We start from the raw sequence: 23,763 nt of genomic DNA on the forward strand, positions 1-23,763 counted from the left end.
TTTTCCACCACAAGATATTTGCAGCAGTTAAATATGTCATAAGTCTGCTCTTCATACTGTTCATACTATTATGGTAATCTGTCCTATACGAGTGATTGGTATGTATGAAGCAGAATTATTATAGATAATCCAGTTTAATTATTCATCCACAGAGCCAGGCTGTGTCTGAATTCAATTGTTCACTTATCACTATGTTTTTTTAAATGCCAAAAAATCATCTGGTTCTAGCATCACCACATTTCTTTCTTTTATATCAGTATAAGGTGAATATCTTGGGTTTTGGACTGTAAGTTGGACAAATCAAGCCATTGATATTACCTAGGACATGGAGAAAATGTGATGTGATTTATTATTTCAAATGGAATTTTATTCAATTTCACTAAACTTCTGTGTAATCTGTCAGTTAGTACCTTTACACACACACTAGTCTGTCACACTAGTCCCTGTTATGTCTGGTTTTAATCATATTCAGGGCGGATATGAAACATTAGAAACCTGGTTATTCATATTCCAATATGACTCTAACGTTAGGTTACTGATCATCCGTGCAGGAGTGTCTTTGACTCTTCATATTTAATAATCTCATCATCATTTCTGTACTGAGGTGCAAATATATTTTCACTTACGGATGTCCTAACCACCTTTTTTATAATTTTCATTTTTATTCTGTTTTTTCTGTCATACAACTCATAGAGCACACTTTAGGCCTGCGTTAGAGAGAGACGGACACTTCAAAGTGGATTGGGCGTCTGAAATTAATTACAGGAGGCAGGCAACAGTTAGGGTTGGTTTATGCTTGATTCTAGTTGTCATTTTCCTGTCCAGCGCCCACATTGTTAAAATGGCAATGACACTTGCGCCCATCAGTGCGCCCATGGGCATGTTGGTCTAAAAGTAAGGTGTGGTCAGGTGCATTGTTGGCGCATTACTATCTTGAGGCAGCAGAGAGCGATTGCGCTATTGACCAACAAAAACCTGGTCTGAAGTCAATGGTGCAGTGTTTCACTGTTATTTTAAGGGCACATTATCAGGACAGTAATATGCGCCTACACAGGCGGGTGCACAACATGCACTCTGCTTGTTACACACACAGGACGCGCAGCAGCACACAAACATGCAAAAGGTAACAAATAAAAGAATTACAATGTGAAAGATTATTATTGTGAATATTGATATATTTTTAAAATACATGTCATAATGCTTAGTCATAGTATTTATCAGAATTAACTAATTGCAGTAATGATGGATTAAATTGTTTAATTATTTGACCAAATCGTGGCAATGCACGTAGGTATTTAAACAGACAGACAGCTGATCAGACACAGATCGACTTTCCTGCAGCATCAATACATGATGACATGAGGAACACATGAGGAAATAAATGAGGTGAAAACAATGATTAAACTAAAGAAGGAAATAAATCTGCACAGCTTCTAGCTGCTGCCAGCAGCAGGATCAGAACCTTGGAGAGCTGATCAAGTCCTGATAACTGTGTTGATGATGATTTAATTTTTGAACAATATTTAACAAATATTCTTTAACATTTTTGAGAGTACAGTGATCAGGTTTCCATACTTTCAGCATTTAAAACTCTGCTGATTTGGCCTGTTACTCCATGACTGAACAAAACGATTTTCAAGAAACCAAAGTTGTAATTTAAAAAAATTAACCTTTTCAAAAACCAAACGAATTAATGAAGAGGATCTTAAACTGGTGGTCTGGGGCTGACCACAGGGGGGTCCAGGAGCAGCAGTGTGCTCGTTATGGATCATGCGCTTCCCCTTTGTGCATGAGCAGATCCATTTCCTCTGCAGAGAAGCATTCCTTCTTACTGCTTGGCAAATGCGCCATCATAATAGCAATCTGCTAAGGTGCAAGCGCACCTGGCTCTTAAAGGGAATGGGAGATGACACTGTGATTGGTTTATTGCATGTTACGCCAAAAACACACCCATGATTAATTAGGAGACTATGGACAACCCCTCTGAACCATGCACCTGGTGCATCAACCATTTTTCTGCCATTAAAATAGTAAAAGTGGTTTTGGACACACCCTCAATGCAATTGTGCAGCGCGCTTTAGACGGTGTGCTTTAGATCGTTAAAATAGGGCCCTGTGTGTTCAGTTCAGCTTCTGACTGAACTCAGAGCTCACCGGAAACTTTGAAGTATAGCTTGCTTAAATTTATGAAATAATCTATATGTGAATTTTTTTTTTTTTTTTTTGCATATTTGTGTCGATTAGCACCGTCCTGGGCAATTTCACATCTACTCACATCTTTGCATTGACTTTGTATGTAATCACACCGTGCCTAAAATTCGCTCCGCCTTCTGTCTGGACACACCCTTTTTTGTTGATACAATCGGTTATTAACTTTTCTGAAACTCCAATTAGACTTTGATTTTCCTCTCTGACAGGAAGCTGAGCGAGGAGCGACCTCATGTCATGCTTAACCAGTTTCCCTGTGAGAGCCTTGTCACTGTGAAGGACTGCCTGGCTGCCATTGCCCGGAGAGTGAACGGTGGCCTGGCACCTTATTGGCTACCAGAGACCTTCAACCTCCAGACAGAGCTGCCGCAGTTCACCAGGCATTACCAACTGAGACAACAGAGGTTGGAATCATATGTTTTTTAGTAATCTCTGAATATTGTACTGATATTTTACTGATACTGAATATTTGAATATAACCAAGAATGTGTTGCTGGTCTGATGAGCACTACAACAAGATTGTTAAGTTGTACGTCCGACTCTAGTTTTTCAGGCACCACTTGAAGATAAAGTGAAATTCTTTTGTCGTTGCTGATGTAATGTGTCACTGGTCCCTGGAAGTTCGATGTTAGACAACTTCTCAAAAGTTGTCTTGGTGTATGTTCCAGGGGGGAGGATAACCACTGGATCTGTAAGCCCTGGAACTTGGCCCGTGGACTGGACACACACATCACTAACAACCTGGACTACATAATCAGACAGAGAGAGAGTACACCAAAGGTACCAACACATACACAGACAGACATCATGACAACAGCTTGCCTAAGGCCACGTCTACATTTAGCTGACTTAATCACAAATGCTACTCAAAATGAGTTGATGTTCAGCATTTACCTCAAAACCATTATGAGTTATGTAACATCTTGTTCCATTGGTAAGTACTTGCCATAACAGCTAAACCATGACTGCTGAACTTTTCTGTTCAGCCCATGGAAACAAGATGTTGCCACCAGTGGTTGGAAACTGGTGTTTCTTGGTACATAATGCCATAAGAGACGTGAAGACAACATCCTGTGCAAAGACGTTGCTGTGGCAATCAAACCGCAACATCTGAGTTGGTAACTTCAGTTCTTGAAAACTATGACACGTTTTATGCAATACACCATACTCCTACTCTGCTGTGGTTCAGATCTATGTAAAATATCTGACTGTTTAAAATGAGAAGTGTAAAGAACACATCCTGTGCCAAAATATAGAGACTTGTGCTTTAGTTGTGGCATGCCCTGTTACACTTGCTGTATGTGTTCATCTTTTGCATCCTCCAAGCAGGATTATCACACCGATCTTCAGTATAGTGGTCCTGCTCCCAAAAAGAGCCAAATTGTGACAGTTAACACATTCAGCTAATTGAACTTCACCAGACTCCATTGAAAAGAAACAACAATTTAACGTAATGATGATTGGTGATGGATCGCTTGTTAAGTAGTCATTTAAATTACATTTTTACTGAAACAAGTCAACACATTTACCTACAAAATATGTGCTGAATTAAACAGCGGCTCCTAACATTATTTTATTTTTAAAATATCATCAATGTTGCTTGCCTTCAACCTCTCTAAATTGGGTATTTTATATGGGAGTTTGGTATGAGCGTTGTTAACTCAGAGGCTGCTCAGTTGGGCCGTGCTTTCAGCGTCTTCAATGGACACACCACCAGCATTTCAGAGCAAAGAATACTGCTTATTTTTCCAGGATTTTGAAACCTAATTTTATATACTGGGCGATTTTTTAAATTTTTTAATCATTTAAATTTGGCTGGGTGGTTAATAACACATTTTTCTGCAGTGTGACAAACTCTGAATGGCCTCACTCCAAGGCAGAGTGAGACGTGTTATTGTTTACATATGGGGATAAGAGCATATTTTCAGACAGTCTCTCTTGGAAGACATTCATAGTGTTTGATCTCTGTTGTTCACATAAAAAGTGAAAGAAAGAAATAGTTCTATCAAGAATGAAAAAGATCCAGAGAAGTTTAAACCTCACCATTGATCAGCTTAGCTCCACACAGCTGAACAATGAGTGAAGAGGGTGTGAATGTCGGCTTGTCAGTGTCGGAAAGTGACAGAAATGGCCTTGCACCGCCCCTGCTGACACGCAGTTGGGAAGGGGTTTCTCCAACAAGCAAGCATCTGAAGGAGGATAAAGTCACCTTATGGCTTGTTCAAAACCAGCCTATACAAAAAAAGAAAGGTTAACAATGAAAACTCTGTGTTTAAGGATGAGTGGACTGAAAAATTAGCATCCGTTTTGCCCAAGGGAAGACCATTGAGCTTGATTTGCAGCAGCCATAGTGAAGAGTTGTAGGCTAACATATAATAAGGGAATAAAATCCTTCATCAGATGACTTGCAACAGATGGCGTGATAGGTAGGTAACTACGTGACACAAACAACTCAGCTACCAGAGAGTTCTGTTACTAACTTAGGACATGTCCAGATATGATCCAGTGTTTCACCAAATGTTGCTTTCTGAACATACAATTTTGATAAAGGTTTCCTGTGGGAAATCATGTGGTAGTTTCTAGGACCTGATAACCATTCCTTTTATCACCAAGGTCATGATGTATCTTGTTTTACTGGATTTCCAGTTCTCAGAAATGAATATTTCTCAAGGACAAAGGTTAACCAAGGAGGCTTATATGGGACAATGAGGTAATACAAGCAAGTCAGTTACTTCCTTAGCAACGCTTTCTTAGAATTAGACCAATCATAGCCATAGGTATAGACAATCAAACCACAACATCTGAGTTGGTGACTTCAGTTCTTGGCAACTAGCATCTACACCTGCACCTGCTCTGATGTGGTTCAGATCTGTGTTAAGTATCTACCAGTGCAAATGAGAAGTGTAAAGAACACATCCTGTGCCAAAATACAGAGTGCTTTTGTTGTGGCATGCCCTGTTACACTTGTGTGTTCATCTATTGCGTTCTCAAAGCAGTCTTCAGTATTGCGATCCTGCCAAAGAGCCAAATATCAGCTTGTCTATGTAAGTGATAAAGGCAATTAAATATCAGAGACAGTATTCTTTTGCAGTCCAGCTGCCTTTAATAAATCACTAAGTATATGCATACCTGAGCTCTGCAGCAAGAGCAGCACCTGGAACAGCTCACACAAAAACTTTATACTTTCAGCCTCTGCCCAACACAACCATTAACACAAGCAATTTGTGCATAGTCATACCTCTGTCTGCAGACACCTTTTTCTTGTAAGATAATCAGTAGCAATTCCATATATGGTGTTATTCATCAGTTTTTGCATTTAGTTCCCCTTTCCAACTATAATTTCTTGGAATCAGGGTCACCGTGTATCATGCACCTCAGATAACCTTTTCTACTTCTCCTTTCCTAACAAACTAGACTGCCCACACAAACAAGGTGCGAGACATCTTACTTAAAAAACAGAACAATGTGATTACAACATACAGAGGTCAATAGACAGAGTCAAGAGTGAATCATGTTCTTTAAAGACAAAACTGATCAGTTGAACACACTTCTACACAGGATCAACAATCATCAAAATATTTATATAATAAAAGAGTATTTTCGCCAACAGTATACTTCTAATATCATTTTTTTCCTCCACACCTTCATGCTGTGTCTATTCTAAAGTTCCTTGCTGTGTAAAATGAGACAGTTGAGTGTTTATGTGGAAAAATAATTTCCCTTGTGTTAGTAGTCATGGCAGTGTCAGCACAAGAGACAGTACACAAGAGGGTTAATTATAAAAGCATATACAGGCATCACAAAGACAGTACACAGGTGGGTTAATTATTAAAGAATCAAAGAAAGGTCAGTGCTCATGATATTTCATTATTTGCTTAGAATGTTTGATTAAAGGCCACAGGCCCTATTTTTTTTTAATTTTAGGTGAGTTTGAGCGTCAAGGTCACTAATGAACTTAGCAATCATGGTCGAATATTTCTGAGTTTGGTTAAAAGCTAGGTGGGACCTAGAAATAGATAGGGCTGTAGTCTGCTAGTCGACTAGTTGATTAGTTGGTCAATATGCTCTCGTCCGACTAAATTCACATTGGTCGAATAATCTCCGTGTTACTTTCATAAGGAGAAAACTGCTACATCAGTAGCTTTCCAGGATTAATCTATTATTTCCTGAGACTGCTGGTCTAACTGTGCTCAATGTCTACTGAACGTACTGAACATTTATTGAATCAGTGTTTCTCCTATAATTATCACAAGAAGCCCCGCAAGGCCAGAAAATATTTTTTAATGCCAAAAATAACGCCAAATATCCATGCATTCGGAAATCAATAGCATTTGGGAGTCTCTGTGCAGCGCTGTTCCGGTACGTGAGTCAACCCTCTGTTGTTGCCCAGGAAACTACTGGTAACATAACTCCGTGTGTTTGCGTAGCGGGTGGGAAAGAGCGAGTGGCAGAGAAGTGACGGTATATGCAAGTGGAGCAGAGGAAAAGGTTAGTAGTAAGTTGTCAGTCTGGCGGTCCCCCCCGACTAATCGATTAGTTGAAGATTATGTACGATTTCAGTCGACCAAGATTTTCTTTGGTTGACTACAGCCCTAGAGATAGGCTCCACATTAGGAGTTGTTATGAAAGGTACATAAGATGATGTTTTATGATTTTGCATTGGGTTTTTCATCCTGGGAAAGAAGCCTCGCTTTGCTCTGTATTACACTTGATGCACAGTAAATCTATTCACATTGAACTCAGAAACCCAGTTTCAAGTGTTTTTCTTTGAGCCTGAACCTATTTGAGTTTTTGAGATTTATATGTTATAGGAGACCTGAAGATTTATTGGCCCATCTGAAGATTTTCCACCCACCTCATTTGTTGTGTGTGTTGTCTGTGTTGTATCAGGTTTATGTTGTCTGAGTCAGTGGTAGGACAAATTATAGTTATGTAGATTTCTATGCCTCTTTAATGTGTTGATTTGACGAGCTTTTAGAGGATAGTGTTGTTTGTTCTTAATTTAATGTGATAGCAATGTTATTTTGTGATGCTGCTTCCGTCCACACCTGTGTGCTGTCATTCTGGCATATATGGTTGTGAAGATATAGAAAAAGAAGAAATACTATTCCTACACTAGTTGAACTCTTGACCTTTGTTTCTATATGAGGGTTGCTCACTAACCTGTAAGGTTAACTATACATATTTTCAGATCCTGTACAACAGTATTCAAGGACTAGCTGAGTGCCAAGGCAAAGAAAAGATAGCTAGGATAGCTTTGTTTCTCAGAAATATGATGCATTGTACTTCTGATTGTATTTTTTGATTACATTATTTCACAACCTGACAATGCTCTCTTTGGGTGTTAATTCCACTACAGTTCACATAAAAAGTGACAGAATTGTTGCCAAAAATGAAAAACAGCTAGAGAAGTTGAAACACTGACTCCTCTCTCATCTCTGCACAGCTGAACAATGAGTGAAGAGAGTGTGAATGTCAACTTTTTTCCTAGCAACACTGTCTTCATATTAAATCAATCAGATAGCCCCTGTGTATAGATATTGACCAATCGGTAACATCCCATCGCTCTAGGAGAAGGATAGTAAACAAGGTTTAAAAGAATATGCCGGGAAAGAGTTCTTGGGCCTGTGTTCTGAATCCAGACTCTTCATATGTCACATCTGTACATTGTACTCTTTGCAGGTTTTTAAGTTATAAGATTTGTCACTTATTTCAGTCATCATGCGACATTAATACATTTTTACTACAAGCAGAACCAAAGAAAAATAGAAAGGAAAAGAGGAAGAGTTTTACTGTTCCATTCCATCTGTTTCCATGACCCATTTACTCTAGTTGCTATCAAACTCCTCTCCTGTGTTTAGTTTCCAGGTGTTAATAGATGGTGGTTTAACGTCCAGCCAATTCCGTGTGATTTATTTCAATGCCGCTATGTGTATTATTGTATACAGATATTTATCTCCTTCTCTCTCTATTTCTTATGGGGTGGCACCTAATACAATATTGAACAGTTGCAACAGCTTCTTTAAATGAGAAGTGTTTGACTTTCTCCCGAACTGCCCCCCCAAAACATTTACAACACTGGGCAGTGATAAAAAGTGTGTGCATGGTTAGCTTCCTGTTCCGCACATTCCCTCCAGCATTCAGCACTGCCTGATGTATATTGATATGATTTTTGGTGTTACGAAAAGGCTCATGTTAATTTTCCAGGCAAATTCAATATTTTGACTTTGTTGTCTTGAAAACTCTTTTACATGCTTCTTTCCAGTCTTCTTCCAAAATTGTTATTGCCACTTCTGTTTCCCATTTCTCCTGGTGTTGTCCACATTTACCTTTGTTTCCTTTAAGATTTTACACAGTTACACAATTTTCACTGTTTCTATTTTTGCTTATAAATTTCAGTAACCCATGCCTTTTCTGAATGTTCTCTCTCTGCTGTTTCATGAGATAGCCTATTATTTGTATCTATTTAAAGAAATTATTGTTACCTATATTAAATTTAGTTGCTAATGTTTCAAATGAGTCCATCATACTATTTGTAATCATCTTTAAATACACTTGTAACCCCTTTCTCGCCCATTATTCTCGTAGTTTATCCATTTTATTAGGCAGAAAATCTGGATCACTTGCTATCTCTCTGAAATATATGCAGATTTTGTCAAATTTATATATTTTACATATATATCTCCAATTTATTAATGTATTTTCTTCACATCTATTATTTCCATTTTATTTTTGCATTTCCATAATATCCATAATATGAATACCTGCATTTATTATTGTTACTTCACTTTCTCTTTAGTCATGATTAACCAGGAGATGCATATAATTATTAACATAATGTTTTTATTTCCCATCTTCTACTTGTTTTCTCTTAAATCACTTTATTACGAATACTGTATTGTCTATATGAGAGAAAGAGAGAGGAAAAAAGAAGGGAATGCTGCACTTGTTACAAATTAATATTGGCAAGTTATAATCTATTTTCATTAAAGGGGGCTATCAGTCCTTCTGGATACCAGGAGCTGCCTTCACCACTCAATGGGAAATAAAGATATTTGCCTCTATGGGAGAGGCCCACACCCCCTGCAACACATGCCTTATATGTAAATAAGGGAAACCTTCCTCAAACCACATCAGAAACAAAACATCTCTTAGACCAACACCTAAGAGATGCAATATACTGTATTAGATTCTACAAAAAAAAAGAAAATGCGTGCCAGTGTTAACATGCCTCCAGAAAGACCAATGGCTCCTTCAATATAACTTAATTTTCCCACCTCTATGCACCCTTCATATATCCTACGCACAAGTATTTTTGCGACTCTTTGATTTACCCTTAATTGTGGTTTATGTCGGCATGGATGAAAGCTCGCCACCTTCAGCTTAACCTCTCTGACTGATTTCCTTGTCATCCCAGCCAGTCCCTCAATACAACAATACAACAAAGTATCCAGCTCAAATCAACTCAACTCATGTCCACAAAGTCTGCCCAGAACTTGGGTGTCATGATTGATGACCAACTAACCTTCAAGGTTCACGTGGCCTCAGTTGCTTGGTCATGCTGATTTGCCCTGTAGGAAGATCAGACTCTACCTGTCTGAGCATGCAGCACAGCTCCTGATACAGGCTCTCATATTAGCATTGACTCATGCATTGACTTCTACAATTCCTTACTGGCAGGTTTCCCTGCACGTACGTTCAAACCAACAACAACTGGTCACACAAGCACAACTGGTCTTCAACCAGCCTGAAATGGAACTTCACCCTGCTGTTCATTTCCCTCCACTGGCTCCCAGTTGCTGCCTGCATCAAATTCAAAACCCTGACACTCACTTACAAAATATCAACTAAACCAGCTCCCGCCTACCTGAAGTCCCTCATTCAGGTCTACGCTCCCTTCTGCTCACTATGCTCTGCCAATGAAAGGTGCCTGGTACCACCACCACAACAGGGCCCTAAGTCGCTTGCTAGGTTCTTCTCTTCAGTAGTTCCCCGGTGGTGGAACAAGTTACCAAACTCTGTTTGATCTGCAGAGTCCCTCTCTATCTGTAAGAAAAGACCAAAGACCCAGCTCTTTTGCAAACACCTCTGCACTTGATGGACTAAAGAAAAAAAAATCTGCTTCTATGCACTCTATGCATTGCCTTTGTGCACTGCCTGTTGGCACCTACGTCCTGTTGGACTCGAACTTAGGCTTTATGGCACTTAACTGCATTGTTCTCTCCTGACTAGATCCTTGCCTGTGTTGTATCAGCTCTCAGATGTACGTCACTTTGGATAAAAGTGTCTGCTACATGGAATTGTAAATTGTAAAGAGTGCCTTATAAATGTTAACCTAAGGTTTGTTTTCCCCATTCTAACCCATTTTAATAACTTTACAAGCATATAACACTTATTCACACTTCTCCATACAAGTAAAACCCTCAGTCACCCAACCATGCACTCTGTCTCCCATTCACTGTCATACATGCACCCATGCACACCCATTAACTGGGCAGGGGAGTACCAGAGATTGTCAACTTTAACGTCAAGGGCAATGTAAAAATCTCAACATAATAGATAAGGACAACATAAGAGATCCTTCACACAGATTGTCTCTCATATTGTCCATTATTTGTTCTCAAAGTCCTTTTCTCTTTCCTTCCTCTTTTGCCAATATATTCGGCTTCTCCGGTCTATTGAGTAACTCGATTTTAATGTAAACTGAAATTATACTAGTGTCTTGGTACCTGATAGTTGATTTCACAGTTCCTTTGCAGACTCTGGTTGTTCATTCACGCTGGTGATGAGTCACTTTTCTTCTCAAGAGTCTCCAGCAGGCCTGCAGGTGAGTGATGGCCTTCTGCGCTCGCTTTGTATAGGCTCTCTCTGCTCCGAATCTCTGGCTGCCTCTGCGGGGTTTGAGTATGCTATAGATGTTCCGTCTTCAATGAAAACTTTCAATTTTGCGGGTGCGAGGACGTGTTTCTTGATGTCTTGTGATTTCAGATGTTCCCAGACTGGTTTACACAGAGCTCTCCGCTGTCTTGTTTTAAACATGAAGTCAAGATTGAAATAAATATGTACACCCTTATACAACACTTCTTTCTAATCCCATGCTGCTTTGAGCTCTTGTTTCTTCTTGTCAAAGTTATGAAAGCTGCAATGATAGGTCTTATGGAATTTATTTTTTCCCTAATGTATGCGATTTGCTCACATAATGTTGAGCTCGCCCGGCACTTCCAGAGTTTCAGCAATTAGCTTTTTGGAGGAAGGTTGTCATGTTGCTGCCTTCACTTTTTTCCTCAATGTTATAAATACAGAGATTATTCTGCCTAGATTTGCTTTGCAACTGATCCCCAAGCTCCTCAATCTGAGTTGTAGTGGTTTTTATATGATCAACATGATATGTGCATATATTACATGTAACCCTAACAAAGTGAGTTAATGTATGTGTGGTCTCTGTACAATTCTGAGAGGTAGTGTGTGTGTTATAATAAAGTCTATGTATACTATAAAAGATCATGAGCATATCATGAAGTGAAGATTCGTGTATAAAGTAGAATGTACACAACAGATGTTTAGCCAAAGTTGTAAGAATAGTAGGTACAAGTGCCAGCAAGAGCCTGGTAGTGTCTGGGGAAAAGCCCACCAAAGAGATGATAAGTTGCTAGCATAAGCAGTATGCTGTAAACATACCAAGGAGAAGGTAAGGTGCTTGCCAACATGAGCACTGCGTGGGAGTGGGGTGAAGTAGAGGTAAAGTAACTTATACTAATGTTGCAGTAAAAGGCTATGTGTGTTAGTTAATGTTTATTATAAACCAGCATGTATAAGTGTAATCAATAAAGGCCTCTTTTATTTTTTGACTGTGAAAGCAAGCTCATAAATAATTGCGGAAGAAAAGGTAATGTTAGATGAGTACCAGGGACTTTCCAGTGAGGTCATTATTTGTATTTATTTTTCAAATTCATTGGAAAGTGGTTGCAACGGTGGGAAGTCCCTAGAATTTGTAAAATGGGAGGAACCCTTCAGAGAGGCTCCACATTGGGAGGTGCTCTACAGGGCATATCAGATGGTGGTTCCTCATTCGGTTTAAGGTTTTTGCTTCATGAACCAAGCCTCAGTTTGCTGTTTTATGCTAAATGCACAGTAAATCTAATATTGCTCTGGACACTGACTAAGTGTTTTTCATCAGCTTTGATGTACTTTCTTCTATTTTTTAGTTGTTTTAAACTGACTATTTTCGAGACAAAAAGATGTGAAGAAGCTGAAGACTCATTGGCCCAACTGAAGAAGTTTTTCAACTGCAACAGAGTCTTCACATATTTCGCCATTTCTTGCTGTATGTTCTTGGTGTCATCAAACTTGCTCACATGCATCTGGTCCACTCACTTTGCTGTGTTCTCCGTGTCCATACACAAGTCCGCTGTTTGTTGCATAATTGTCTTAATGTCCCATTCCGTATCTTCTCGAAAGTCTTAGGTTTATCTGAGTTATTTGATTTCTTTAGTTAACGTGTCCAAGTCTCGCTTTTCTCTGCCATGGTGGACACCACCTTTGAGTTCTGTTCTTTCTTCATTGGCTTTGGTTTGTTTTGCTTTGTTGTTGTTGCTCCTTAGCATAGATTCATTCCTCGTCAGACTGTTGTTTTTACATAATGTATTTTCTTTCTTATTTCCACGTTTTAACCATTATTTTTGGGGTTTGGTGAGGGAGCTATATCACATTGCAGTCGCCATTCTCCCCTGCACCTGTGCCCTTGTTTAACACTTTTGAAGAATAAAAGTTGTATGACCCAAAAGTAAAGTTCTGATTTATGAATTAGGTTTGGCTAGGTTTGGACATGGTCTTAACTTCTTTATTAAGCTTTAATTAAAACCTCTCTCCCATCTTACTTTTGTATCCTCTGTACCTTCCTTCTCTTCCTCTGAGCCTTTGGGCATCTCTCTGCTAGTGACATGTAAGGTATATTAGACATGCTGGACATTTGGTTCTTACCTCCCAAGGCTTTTACTCTTTCAGCCATTTTGTTTCTCTGGATGCGCTGTTGCACTCCTGTAGTCCCTCTGGCCTACAGAAGGACTACAGCTTCTGTGGTTGCAGTTGCAGAAACTTTGTGGGGGGGAGTTTGGGGAGGCCATGGAAAGCGATATTTAGCTGGCCTCAGAGGTTCGAGCCAACTGTCGACTGACTTCAGGACTTTGCCATGGCTGTTTCCAGCAGGGCCAGGGAATTACAACCTTGTCCAAGCGGTATAAAGTAGTCCAGCGGTGGAAGAATACCAGTGCCTCTTCCCACGAATCCTTGCCGCTGTTTTTATGCTGTCACAAGATAATGTTATACAGTATGTACGCTTCTTACACAACACTTTGCCTGCAAATAAAGGGGGCTGAAAGCCAGCAGAAAGGAGACTACCTGTGTCTTGGACAGGTGTTATCCCATGCATGTGGTTCACTCTCAAATACAGATGCTGTTACTGTGTTTTTTCTACACAGGCTGTTGAGTTCCACGACCCTATGGCTGTGACAAATTGCATAGTATGAATATGCTAAATTATGTCAACAGGTTTAGGAAAATACCTCTGCTAGCATTATGAGGAGTTTTCTCTTTATGCAATCATAAGTATAAGTAAATAGAACAGAATAATTGTATTACTTGCAGTCATAGCAAAAGTCACATTCTGCTCCTGTAAACTTTGTATTGTGTGTGTGTGTGTGTCTTTGTTTTCCAGGTGGTGTGTAAGTACCTTGAAGATCCAGTGCTGTTCAACAGGGAAGAAGTGGGGGCAGTGAAGTTTGACATTCGCTACATGCTGATGTTGCGCTCTGTGCAGCCTCTACGTCTCTATGCCTACAATGTCTTCTGGTTGCGCTTTGCTAATAGGTATTACATATACAGCATACATACATGCAAATACATACAAACATGACTCAGCATTCTAAAGCAGACTGGCCTCCTATTTACTTTACGTCTTGCCTGACCTCTTGCTCACTTATCTTGAACTTTGACCAAATGTGAGTGGGCGTCTCTGCACTGTGTGTATGTGTGTGGTGTACTTCGCCCCTTTCCCAATATTCCAGATGTTTCGTGTTTGTTTGGTGGGCTGACATGTTTGGCATCGGTATAGGTCATGGTGATTTGACTTTCACTCCAGGTCATAGTGACCTCGCTCTCATTCTCCTACAGTATGTTAGTTGTGGGTGTAACACCTGCTGAGTGCTAATGGGTTGTTTGAGTTCCACTTTGACTCTTGCAAACAACAGATGAAAGACTGATAATAACTCAGTCATAGGATCCACTATTGGAAAAGACCTCTGACAAATCCTTTCGCCCCTAAGTCTGCTGTCTTAGTCATTTTTTTGGCCTTTGATGTTGCAAGAGGAGGTCAGAGATGACTTTATTGCCAAAGGTTAATTTCCTGAGGTTTCAAACCAAGATCATAAATCCCCTCACAGGGAATGCAGAGCCAGAAGATCTAGGGATAGATTCTCAAAATTATTTTAACTAAGCCTTATGTCCTTTCCACCATTATCAATTTTAAAATATCATCTTAAGGCATCTTAGTCATCATGACAAGAACTTTTTAAATATATATGTATAGCTTTTTATTTTATAGCTTTTGCATTCAGGACTTTTGCAAAGAGACTAAGGCGTTGTTCAGACCGACTTGAGCTCTGTGTGAAAAAAACCAGCCCTCTCATTCATTTAGATTTGGGCAGTGCATTGATGCAGTAGGTGCCCCAAAGCAGAGAGATCTGGCAAAAAAAGTTGAATCTGGTCCAACTTTTGCTGCAACACAATGTGACATCATTTGGTTGGCTAATCACATACATACAAGTGCAGGACTGATTTTGGTCTGAACACGGCCTAAGAGCACATTAGCGGCACTATGAGACTTTAATGCTCATTGTGGCGGGCCAACCGACCCACTAACATTGCTATCCCTAGGGCCACACCTCTAGTGTATCCCTTTCTCATGCCTGGACCTCATCTTTGTTTCTTCACTCTAGACCTTTCTCCTTGGACCATTTTGATGATTACCAAAAACACTTCACCGTTATGAACTATGCAGAAGGTGTGGAGCTCAAGCAGGTACTTTTCAATTGTTGTTTCAACATTTAGCTCCCCCTAGTACTTTCTATTTGTAAAAGCAGTCTGTGTCCTCATTTATTGGTTGACTGAAGTGACAATGAAATTAATGTCTCATGGTAACATATATGAAACACATCTTTATTGGCATCTATATTGGAGCTTTTCTTATTAGAGCTGTCAGTTGCCTCTGTGACAGAATTATTTTAAAATGTTTGCTTAATATATTAATTGACCTTATGTTCCATGATGGCAACCATAACATGCCTGCTTCGACTCTGGCTAGGGACCTTTGTGGCATATCATTGCACATTCTCTCCTTGCGTTTCCTGTCTATTTGAACTGCTAAGTATCAAATAAAGGCAAAAATGCCAAACAACAACCAAAAATAATTTGTAAAAAATTTGGGCTAGGGTGAAATAAAGAAACTGATATTATCCTCTGCTTTGTCACATACAGCACACCGTAAGTATGACATGAATAGCTAATGAAAGGAAGGATGTGTGATGATGTATCGTTCAAAGGAAGAGCTGGCGAAATTCTTATTTTGAAGACGTTTATTAGACGATGGCCATCAGGTTCATTCCATGTACAAAGATGGTCTGGGCACCGTACCACTGTCGGTGCATAACTTATATAGGGTTACACATCTGTATCATATCACATGAATACCATAGATTCTCCATGGGCATTAATTCAATTAGGAGCCATCACTCAAGTGATTGACAACTACCTTACAACATATTATGTATCATGACATACCACATCTGGAACAGCGCCAATCTTGACCATGGACCCATTGTTTGTATCTAGAAGATCCCCCAGAAGGGCTATACCATATTACATCAGGTGACATGCAGACTATGGAATGTTTATGTCACATGTCCAACACCCAAAATCAGTAAAGTACATAGGGTCAGATAAAAGTCATACTAACAGCTAATGAAGCCAACAAAGCTTGATCAGCATTCATGAAGAATCACTGTCTTTCTGTTTGTAGGTGCACTATGATGAATTCATCCCTATGTTTGAGAAGCAGTACCCACAGTATCCATGGAAGGAGGTGGAAGTAAGTGTAAACATTAGCCATTTGCAACAGCAAGAACTTTTCCAGGAACTTCTGGAGGAATTAAGGAACTCAACTTACATCTCAAGCATGGGAACATCAGTCCCATTTTAGTTCCTGGGATGTTGTCCTTGCCATTTTAACTCACAAAATTTCAAACGTAGCTTTTATTGGCTGATCACCCTAATCTTAAACTTCAGGTGTTTTCAAACCTACAGTTGGTCTGCTCAGGTCTTGATCAGTGGATGAGTTGGTAAACTTGTTCAGTTTTCACCTTGGTTTGGTGAACCAAAGTGCATCACTAAAAGCAAGGTGAGAACGCTCTCTCCTCTCATTGGTCAGATGTGTCTGGGGTGGGGGCCAGAACATTAACACAGGTGCTGAAGAAGCTACTATCTGTCCATATATCAAGAAAATGCACTTTGTTGTTAGTCCAGATTGGACCCTGATTCATTCTCCAGTTGCCTGTTAGTAACTGCTGATTTGGCTCATTCACATCCCAGCATGCAAAGTATACCTTTCTACAGGAGCTGTTTAGCTCAAACTTGCAGAGTACGCCTTTTGGTCAGGTCAGATCAAGGTTGCCACTGTAGAGGCAAAAATACCTTGCTCTGTGGTGAGGAACAAGAAATTACAGACTCATTAATAACACTGAGCTTGATCTCAGATTTAAGGAATTTATTACAGAGTATCAAGTCAAATTAATATGAACAACCAACAGCAATCAGCAAACAGAGACAGAGTCTAGCTATTCAGCCAAATAGGGTGCAGTCTCTGTCAACCAAGGTGGCATCAAGAGACTGAACACAGGTCAACTGAAATGACTTTCCTTATATGCAGACTTATCCATGCAGATGGTCACGTACAGGTTTGACATCTGTCCTGATGTTCACCCCTGCACACAGTTCAACTCCATCCACTGTCCCAGACGTAGGGGCATTAGTTTATTTAAGACCAGTCATTGAGTTCAGTGCTATTTACTTGAACAGTTCATTCAAACATACTTTGTCCTTACAGAGAGTATATCATTCTTACAGTTTATAACACACCGGATCAGAATAACAGATTAAGAAATAAGATTTCCCCTACAGCCACCACAAATAAACCCCTTCAGAATTCAGTGTCCCTAGCCTAACCCAGAGCATGAACCACGAGACATTGTCTTTAAGGACCCTGAGAGATTTAAATAGTGGTTATCATTTGATGTATTTCTTATATATTTTACAAATGTTGTTCTCAAACTAAGTGGTCAATATTACTCTGTTATTCAACACCTGTTCCACATACCTGAAAGCTGTGTCTATTTTAAACCTAGCTCCTTGCTGTGTAAAATGAGATAGGTGACTGAATGTAAGTTATTTAGCTTTTGTTTAACAGTTTATGTTGTTGTACTTTTGTCAGAGCCAGGGGTAAGACAAATCATAGTAATGTAGATTTCTATGTCTCTTTAATGTGTTGATTTGACAAGCCTTTAGAGGATAGTGTTCATTCTTCAATGTGTTAGTAATGTCACTTTGTCATCCAATGCTGCTTTGGTCCACACCTGTGTGCTGTAATACTGGCATACATGGTTGTGGATTGGGTTGGGCGATTTCTACAGAACGGGCATATGACGATGTCCACAGTGAAACATCACAATGGACGATGACATCGACATAAATTACTCATAAATTACATAAATTACTCTTATTGGCTTTTTACGTGGCTTTTAAATCACAATGTTACGATGGTAGAGGCTCAGTGGTCAATGACTGTCAGCCATCGACGATGGACAATGGCATTGCTCATTGGCCCAACCCTAGTTGTGAAGAAACCTTACTCCTAGACTAGTTGAACTCTTGACCCTTGTTTCTATTTGAGGGTTCTTCACTAACCTTTAGGGTTAGCTATGGATATTTTTGAATCTGTAAAGGGGTACTTAAGAACTGGCTGAGAGCCAAATTGCCAGAGAAAGAAAAAGGTTAATTTAGGTGGTATGCTCTCTCTCAGAAATATGATGCATTGTAGGGCTGGGCAATATGATCAAAATCTCATATCCCAATAACGATACCTATCCCAATATAGCACATTTTAATTCAATAAATAAATAGTTGGTCCGTGCACCCTCACCTGTTGTCTGTACATCCTTTGCATGGATTCAATTAAGTTACTCTTCTTGGCTTTTTTCTCCCCAAGCTTTTATTGTACTTACAGTAACATAACAAATGTAAAGATTGTGATTTGCGTCACAACAAAGTGATTGTATTATTTGTTTACATTATTTCAAAACCTGACAATTCTCTCTTTGTGTGTTGATTGAGTGATCAAGCAATTCTCCACTACAGGGCTTATTTCAGTTTTGTCCTCATTCAGGTCCTCATTTTAATTATATCTTTTTCTCCCATCAACTTTTCTCTTAACTTCCGTCTTTTCCTTACTTCTCACAGGCAGAGTTGTTTAAAGCATTCAAGGAGCTCTTCCAGGCGGCCTCATCTCGACCAGCTCCATATGGTATTTGTGCCTACCCATCATCCCGGGCAATCTACGCTGTAGACCTCATGCTGAAGTGGAGCAGGGGGGAAAATGGTAAGTATTAGCTCTATGCTTAATTCATCTGCAGGGTATAGGCACATCTGTTAAAGTTATGCTTAATGCTTCCAGGAATTGGATTGATTATGATTTGACTGTTTATCCCTTGTTAACTGGTTCTGATGGACTCCAGAATGTAGCGCAAGTGTCAATCTGGGGTTGCTTAGGAGCCTTGGCCACAGTCCAATGAAGTCGCATTCCTATTGGTTTGGTGCTATTTAACCATTCACAAGTACTGCTACTCGAGTTACTAGGACTACTACGCTACCTCCTATCAGCCAGGCTGTCAGATTTGAAAATGGATACCTTCTTCCAGTGTCTCCAATCACTACAAAAAAAGTATTAATAATAATAATAATAACAACACAGTAACTTATTATAATCATCAATGTAATCAGTATCTGTCTTTCAATAGATCTAAATGATCTACTTAGTATTATTCAACACAATAAACAAATTCCAATATCTCAACAAGGGTTAAAAAAAAAAAAAAGAGTTACATCTCCTTTTATACAGCTGGAGCTTAGAGCGGTCTTCACTATTTTTGTCCTAACAGCAATCCACACATGATGTACATTTTAAATTCAAAGCATTTCATTGGTTTTATGGAACATGCATACATTATAAATTCAAACCATTTTGTTGGATATATGTAAGTGGATAATAACAAAAAAGGCTATTCTAAAAGTGCATGAAGCATGCATGCACAGAACATGTGACCTATGTAAGCAAAGATCCTGTTTTCTGAGAATCTTTGCAGGTATGTCCTTGCTAAGCAACAGTACTAACTGACAAAGTTAGCAATAGAACATCACACAGTAGCATCTAAGCAACAGTTTTCAACAAGATAACCTCAGTGCATCACTTATATGCAGTATCTTAAACAATGGTTTTACAGCCTTTAAAACAAAGCAATCATTCTCTCTGCCCCCCATTTTTGACCTGCCAGAAATCCAACCGATCATCCAAGAACCAGATCGTTGATCATTCAGGCAATTAATCAGGCATCATGACCTCAAACTGCACGTCAAACGACTCTAAAAATCAGTCAGGGTTTATCAATATGGGGTTAAAATCGGGCTTACCCTGTACAGTGTCTGCACGTCTTTAGAAGGGCATACTCTATGATGATTTGCAATATCACAAGGTCGGCAAGTGAAAAACTGCCTGTGTGGTGGAACTTCATATAACCATACACATATATTCTTATACACTATTGCCTTATACATGTCTTTTAAGTCTCACATAGCCCTTGTATGAATTCAATATTGTGTAACTACTTGTTGTTGCCAAAGGAAACCCTTCCCAGGTCATGAACACCCTGTCAGTTCAGAGCAGTACATAAAGTCACTAGCCTGTCTCACATCATTCCTTGAAGCAAAACTTTTAAAAGAAGATATAACACAATCTTTCTCTTACAAATCAAAGGTTGATTTCATAAGGAAATAACGCACCCTTGCCCAATTCAGTACACTCAGGTTTTGCTGCTGCAGCCTCACTCGCTGCGATATTGTGCTTTTGCTGTAATGTTTAGAGAGAGTAAAACTTACATCACTGGGTCAGTTTTCTGACAATGGCTCTTGTTGACTTCTGCTACACTACTTTCTAGCATGTCATGGGTAAACCTTTCAATGGTTTTATTACAAAAGTAAATTAAAAAGTAAACACATTGGCACCACTATCTTGTAATCACTACTGGAGTCAACAGGGGCTGCCGTTAGGCAGTTACATAGTCAGGCTACATCAGTGTGTGTGTGTGTGTGTATATATATATATATATATATATATATATATATAAATAAAATATACACACACACACATATATACATATATCAGTACATACTGACTACACTGATGATCACAAACTGTTACTTTTAAATCATTGCTTATATCAAATCGTCTGTGTGAAGTAAGTGTAAGTAAGATAGAATTTGTTAATTAGGGCCTGAGCACCGAGCAGTACGAAGCCATACCCTAAATCCAACAGGGGGTTGGCCATTTTGAATTTACTGAACAATTTTTGTGCAGTTTTTGCCATTTGCAGGCATATTTTAAGGAACTCCTCTCAGAGAAATAACCCAAGTGACTTCAGATTTGGTCATTGTCATCTTAAGACCTTTGCAATGAAAAATGATTGAAATCTTTTCATCGTTTTGTTTTCATCGAACACCCTTGACATGGCTATGTGGTGGATTTCGATGATTTGCCATGAAACATGAAGTTGTTGTAACTCAAATGTACATCGTCCAATCTGCCCCAAATTTCTCATGCCGGATAAGAATCCTGGACTGAACACATGTGTGTCAATATTGAATCATAGTCATAGCATAGTTAAAGATGCTGTACTTTTACAAGCTCTGTCTAGCAGGTTGAACATATATACATCAAATTTGGTCAGAAAAGCCTTAAGACCTTGATGATGCTAAATAGAGAAGCTTTTGAGTTTTCATCAAAAGCTGTTGCCATGGCAACACATTGTTCACCATGAAACAGGAAGCTGTTTTTGAAGGGGGTCTACACATGATATACAGCAACATCTTAATTAGTGTGTGTTCTCTAGCGTCACAAAGTGGACACAGGAAGCGATCTTTATCTCCCTTGTGCAACGTCCGATAAGGGGCCAAGCCTGAACACAACTGCATATCCGCTTTAAAACCCTTCGAATGCAGCGCAACCCGACATGAGCAATCATCACTGCTTGCAGATTTAATTAATCCTTGCATTTTTATTGTCATTTAAATATACTGTACATACATGTAAAATGTATGTATAAATAGTACTTTCACTTGTGTTTGTATAACACACTAACACCTTTTACCGCACTTGTCTTTGTTGTGATCATCCAAATCATCTCATTTGTGTGTGTTCTGACCCTGTTTCAGGTGAACGTGTCATGCAGCCTCAGATCCTGGAGTTGAACTTCAGCCCAGACTGCGCCCGGGCCTGCCTTTACCACCCCTCCTTCTACAATCACATGTTTCAGACGCTGTTCCTGGACCAGCCTGAGCACTGCCCTGTCACTCAGATCGCATGATCAACTCAACACCACCAGACAGCATGTTTGTACTTCTGTTTTTGAAAGAGAGAAACCCACTTCCTCTGTAACCTGTTCATCTGTTAGTTCATACCATTTTCTACTTTTACCATCTACTACCATATACAAAACATGTCTGCCTCTCTAGCAGAGTTCCTCATTAAACCAGTTGCCTTTTTTCATTTCAGATGAAATGTTTACAAAGTTGTTCTCAAAACTAAAAGTATCACACAACCCAGTGTTTAAAACTAGAAAATTACTGTACAAATGAGCAGCAATAAAAACCTATTTGGATAAACTGGAATTCTGCTTGTTTTAAATACATGTTTCCATTAGCACATATAGTTTGTGGTGATATGAAACAAATGCATGCAGTTACCTCTCCCCTCCGCCCACCTTCCTGTTTATTACTTCCTTCTTGTTGCTTCATTTGTCGGTTGAATAATGCCACAGAGACTCCAGGACTGAGCAGAGCCTCACAACCTCCTGGCACATCCTCCTGACAGTGTGACCTGCTGTCGGCTGAAGTAATCCAGAGAGGAAGCGAAGCCTCAGAATGAGGAAGAAAGAACATTCGGCCAGGAAAGGAACAATGTGTGGTTTTTCAGTTAAAAAAAAGGAGTGTAAGCAAGCAGCTCTAGAAGAGGAGGTAATTTACAGAGAGAAGAATACAAATGGAAAAAAGAAGTAATGAGACCAGTCAAGAAATTACAAAACTGCATGATCAGAGTTTGATGTGCAGCAGTGGTGCAAATTTTCATTCTCAAAGTCCAACATGTAACAGTTGGACAAATCTGGTGTCCTGCACTGGCGCACCAGGTAGTGATGTGTTTTACATCAACCAGCAAAGATTGTTGTTTTTTTTTTGTGGGGGGGGGGGGTAGATACCTCTGGAAACATAGAAGATTCACTGTACTTTACACTGATAAACACAAAAAGAGGCATTATCTAAAGAATAACTCTCAAGTTAATGAGCATATAAGTGACAATTGCATGTACACATTGTGAGCTTTTTCATCAAATATGTGTTAAACACTCATTGAGCCAAGCAAGCCTACTGTATGTGTAAGAAAATATACAGTGAAGCCACTTTGCCAGACAAGCTTGTTCTGGAGAACAAAAAAAAAAGAAAACAGGTTGCCAGTCATGTTCAAATATCTCAGCAGTGAGAACGGTACATGGCGCTCTACATGCATCGATTGACGAATCGTTCAGCACCACCACGAATAGACAGCTACAGGCCAGGTCTTTCTTACACAGGAATAACATAAAATAGACACCGCGGTCTACAACACTACAAGGCCTATTCAAATACAAAGTATCTGTCTATAACACCACAGACAGGTGCTGAGATGCAGTAAGTATGGAGTTCAACAGTTTAATCTAACTTTCTGACTGATTTCTTATAACTTTGTACATATCACGGTTAAAACTTCTTCCTCCTCTCCATTGTGGCAAACCCGCCAACCACTTTGTCAATGTTTATGTCCTGCTCAACACACAGCAAAGTGAGGTTGGATAGTCTGGACTCATCCATGCATCCATCTCAATGAGCCTCAGATGGTGGAAACTTTGTCTTGCGAGTTTCATTCACCTCAAACATAAGTGAGACATGAATATCTCATATTTTGGCTCAAGTTTTGAGTGAAGTTAGTCATAAACTTTGAATCACTGCTTCTGTAGTCATCACTTCCCACAGAGTCAACCAGCGGAAATATGGACAGTGCCACTCTGCAATTGCAACCCTCATTGTGCTCAGAGGGGGGATATATCCGTAGTGATGAGAACTACCATAGAGAATGAATAGACAAAGTTAA

At 39.4% G+C, this 23,763-nt stretch overlaps 1 protein-coding gene across 1 annotated transcript in view; it reads left to right on the forward strand.

The window, feature by feature from the left end:
- ttll12 (tubulin tyrosine ligase-like family, member 12) overlaps positions 1-22,244 on the forward strand; it is a 34,799-nt gene extending 12,555 nt beyond the window's left edge. The window contains exons 8-14 of the mRNA XM_044343777.1: positions 2,417-2,611; positions 2,876-2,987; positions 13,921-14,072; positions 15,200-15,281; positions 16,279-16,347; positions 18,771-18,909; positions 21,795-22,244. Coding sequence (XP_044199712.1) covers positions 2,417-2,611; positions 2,876-2,987; positions 13,921-14,072; positions 15,200-15,281; positions 16,279-16,347; positions 18,771-18,909; positions 21,795-21,946 — 901 coding nt within the window. The 3' untranslated portion in view covers positions 21,947-22,244. The remainder of the gene's footprint in view (positions 1-2,416; positions 2,612-2,875; positions 2,988-13,920; positions 14,073-15,199; positions 15,282-16,278; positions 16,348-18,770; positions 18,910-21,794) is intronic.
- The last annotated feature ends 1,519 nt before the right edge of the window (positions 22,245-23,763 follow it).

Source organism: Thunnus albacares, chromosome 23 (assembly GCF_914725855.1).
Source record: "Thunnus albacares chromosome 23, fThuAlb1.1, whole genome shotgun sequence".
Classification (NCBI taxonomy): domain Eukaryota; kingdom Metazoa; phylum Chordata; class Actinopteri; order Scombriformes; family Scombridae; genus Thunnus; species Thunnus albacares.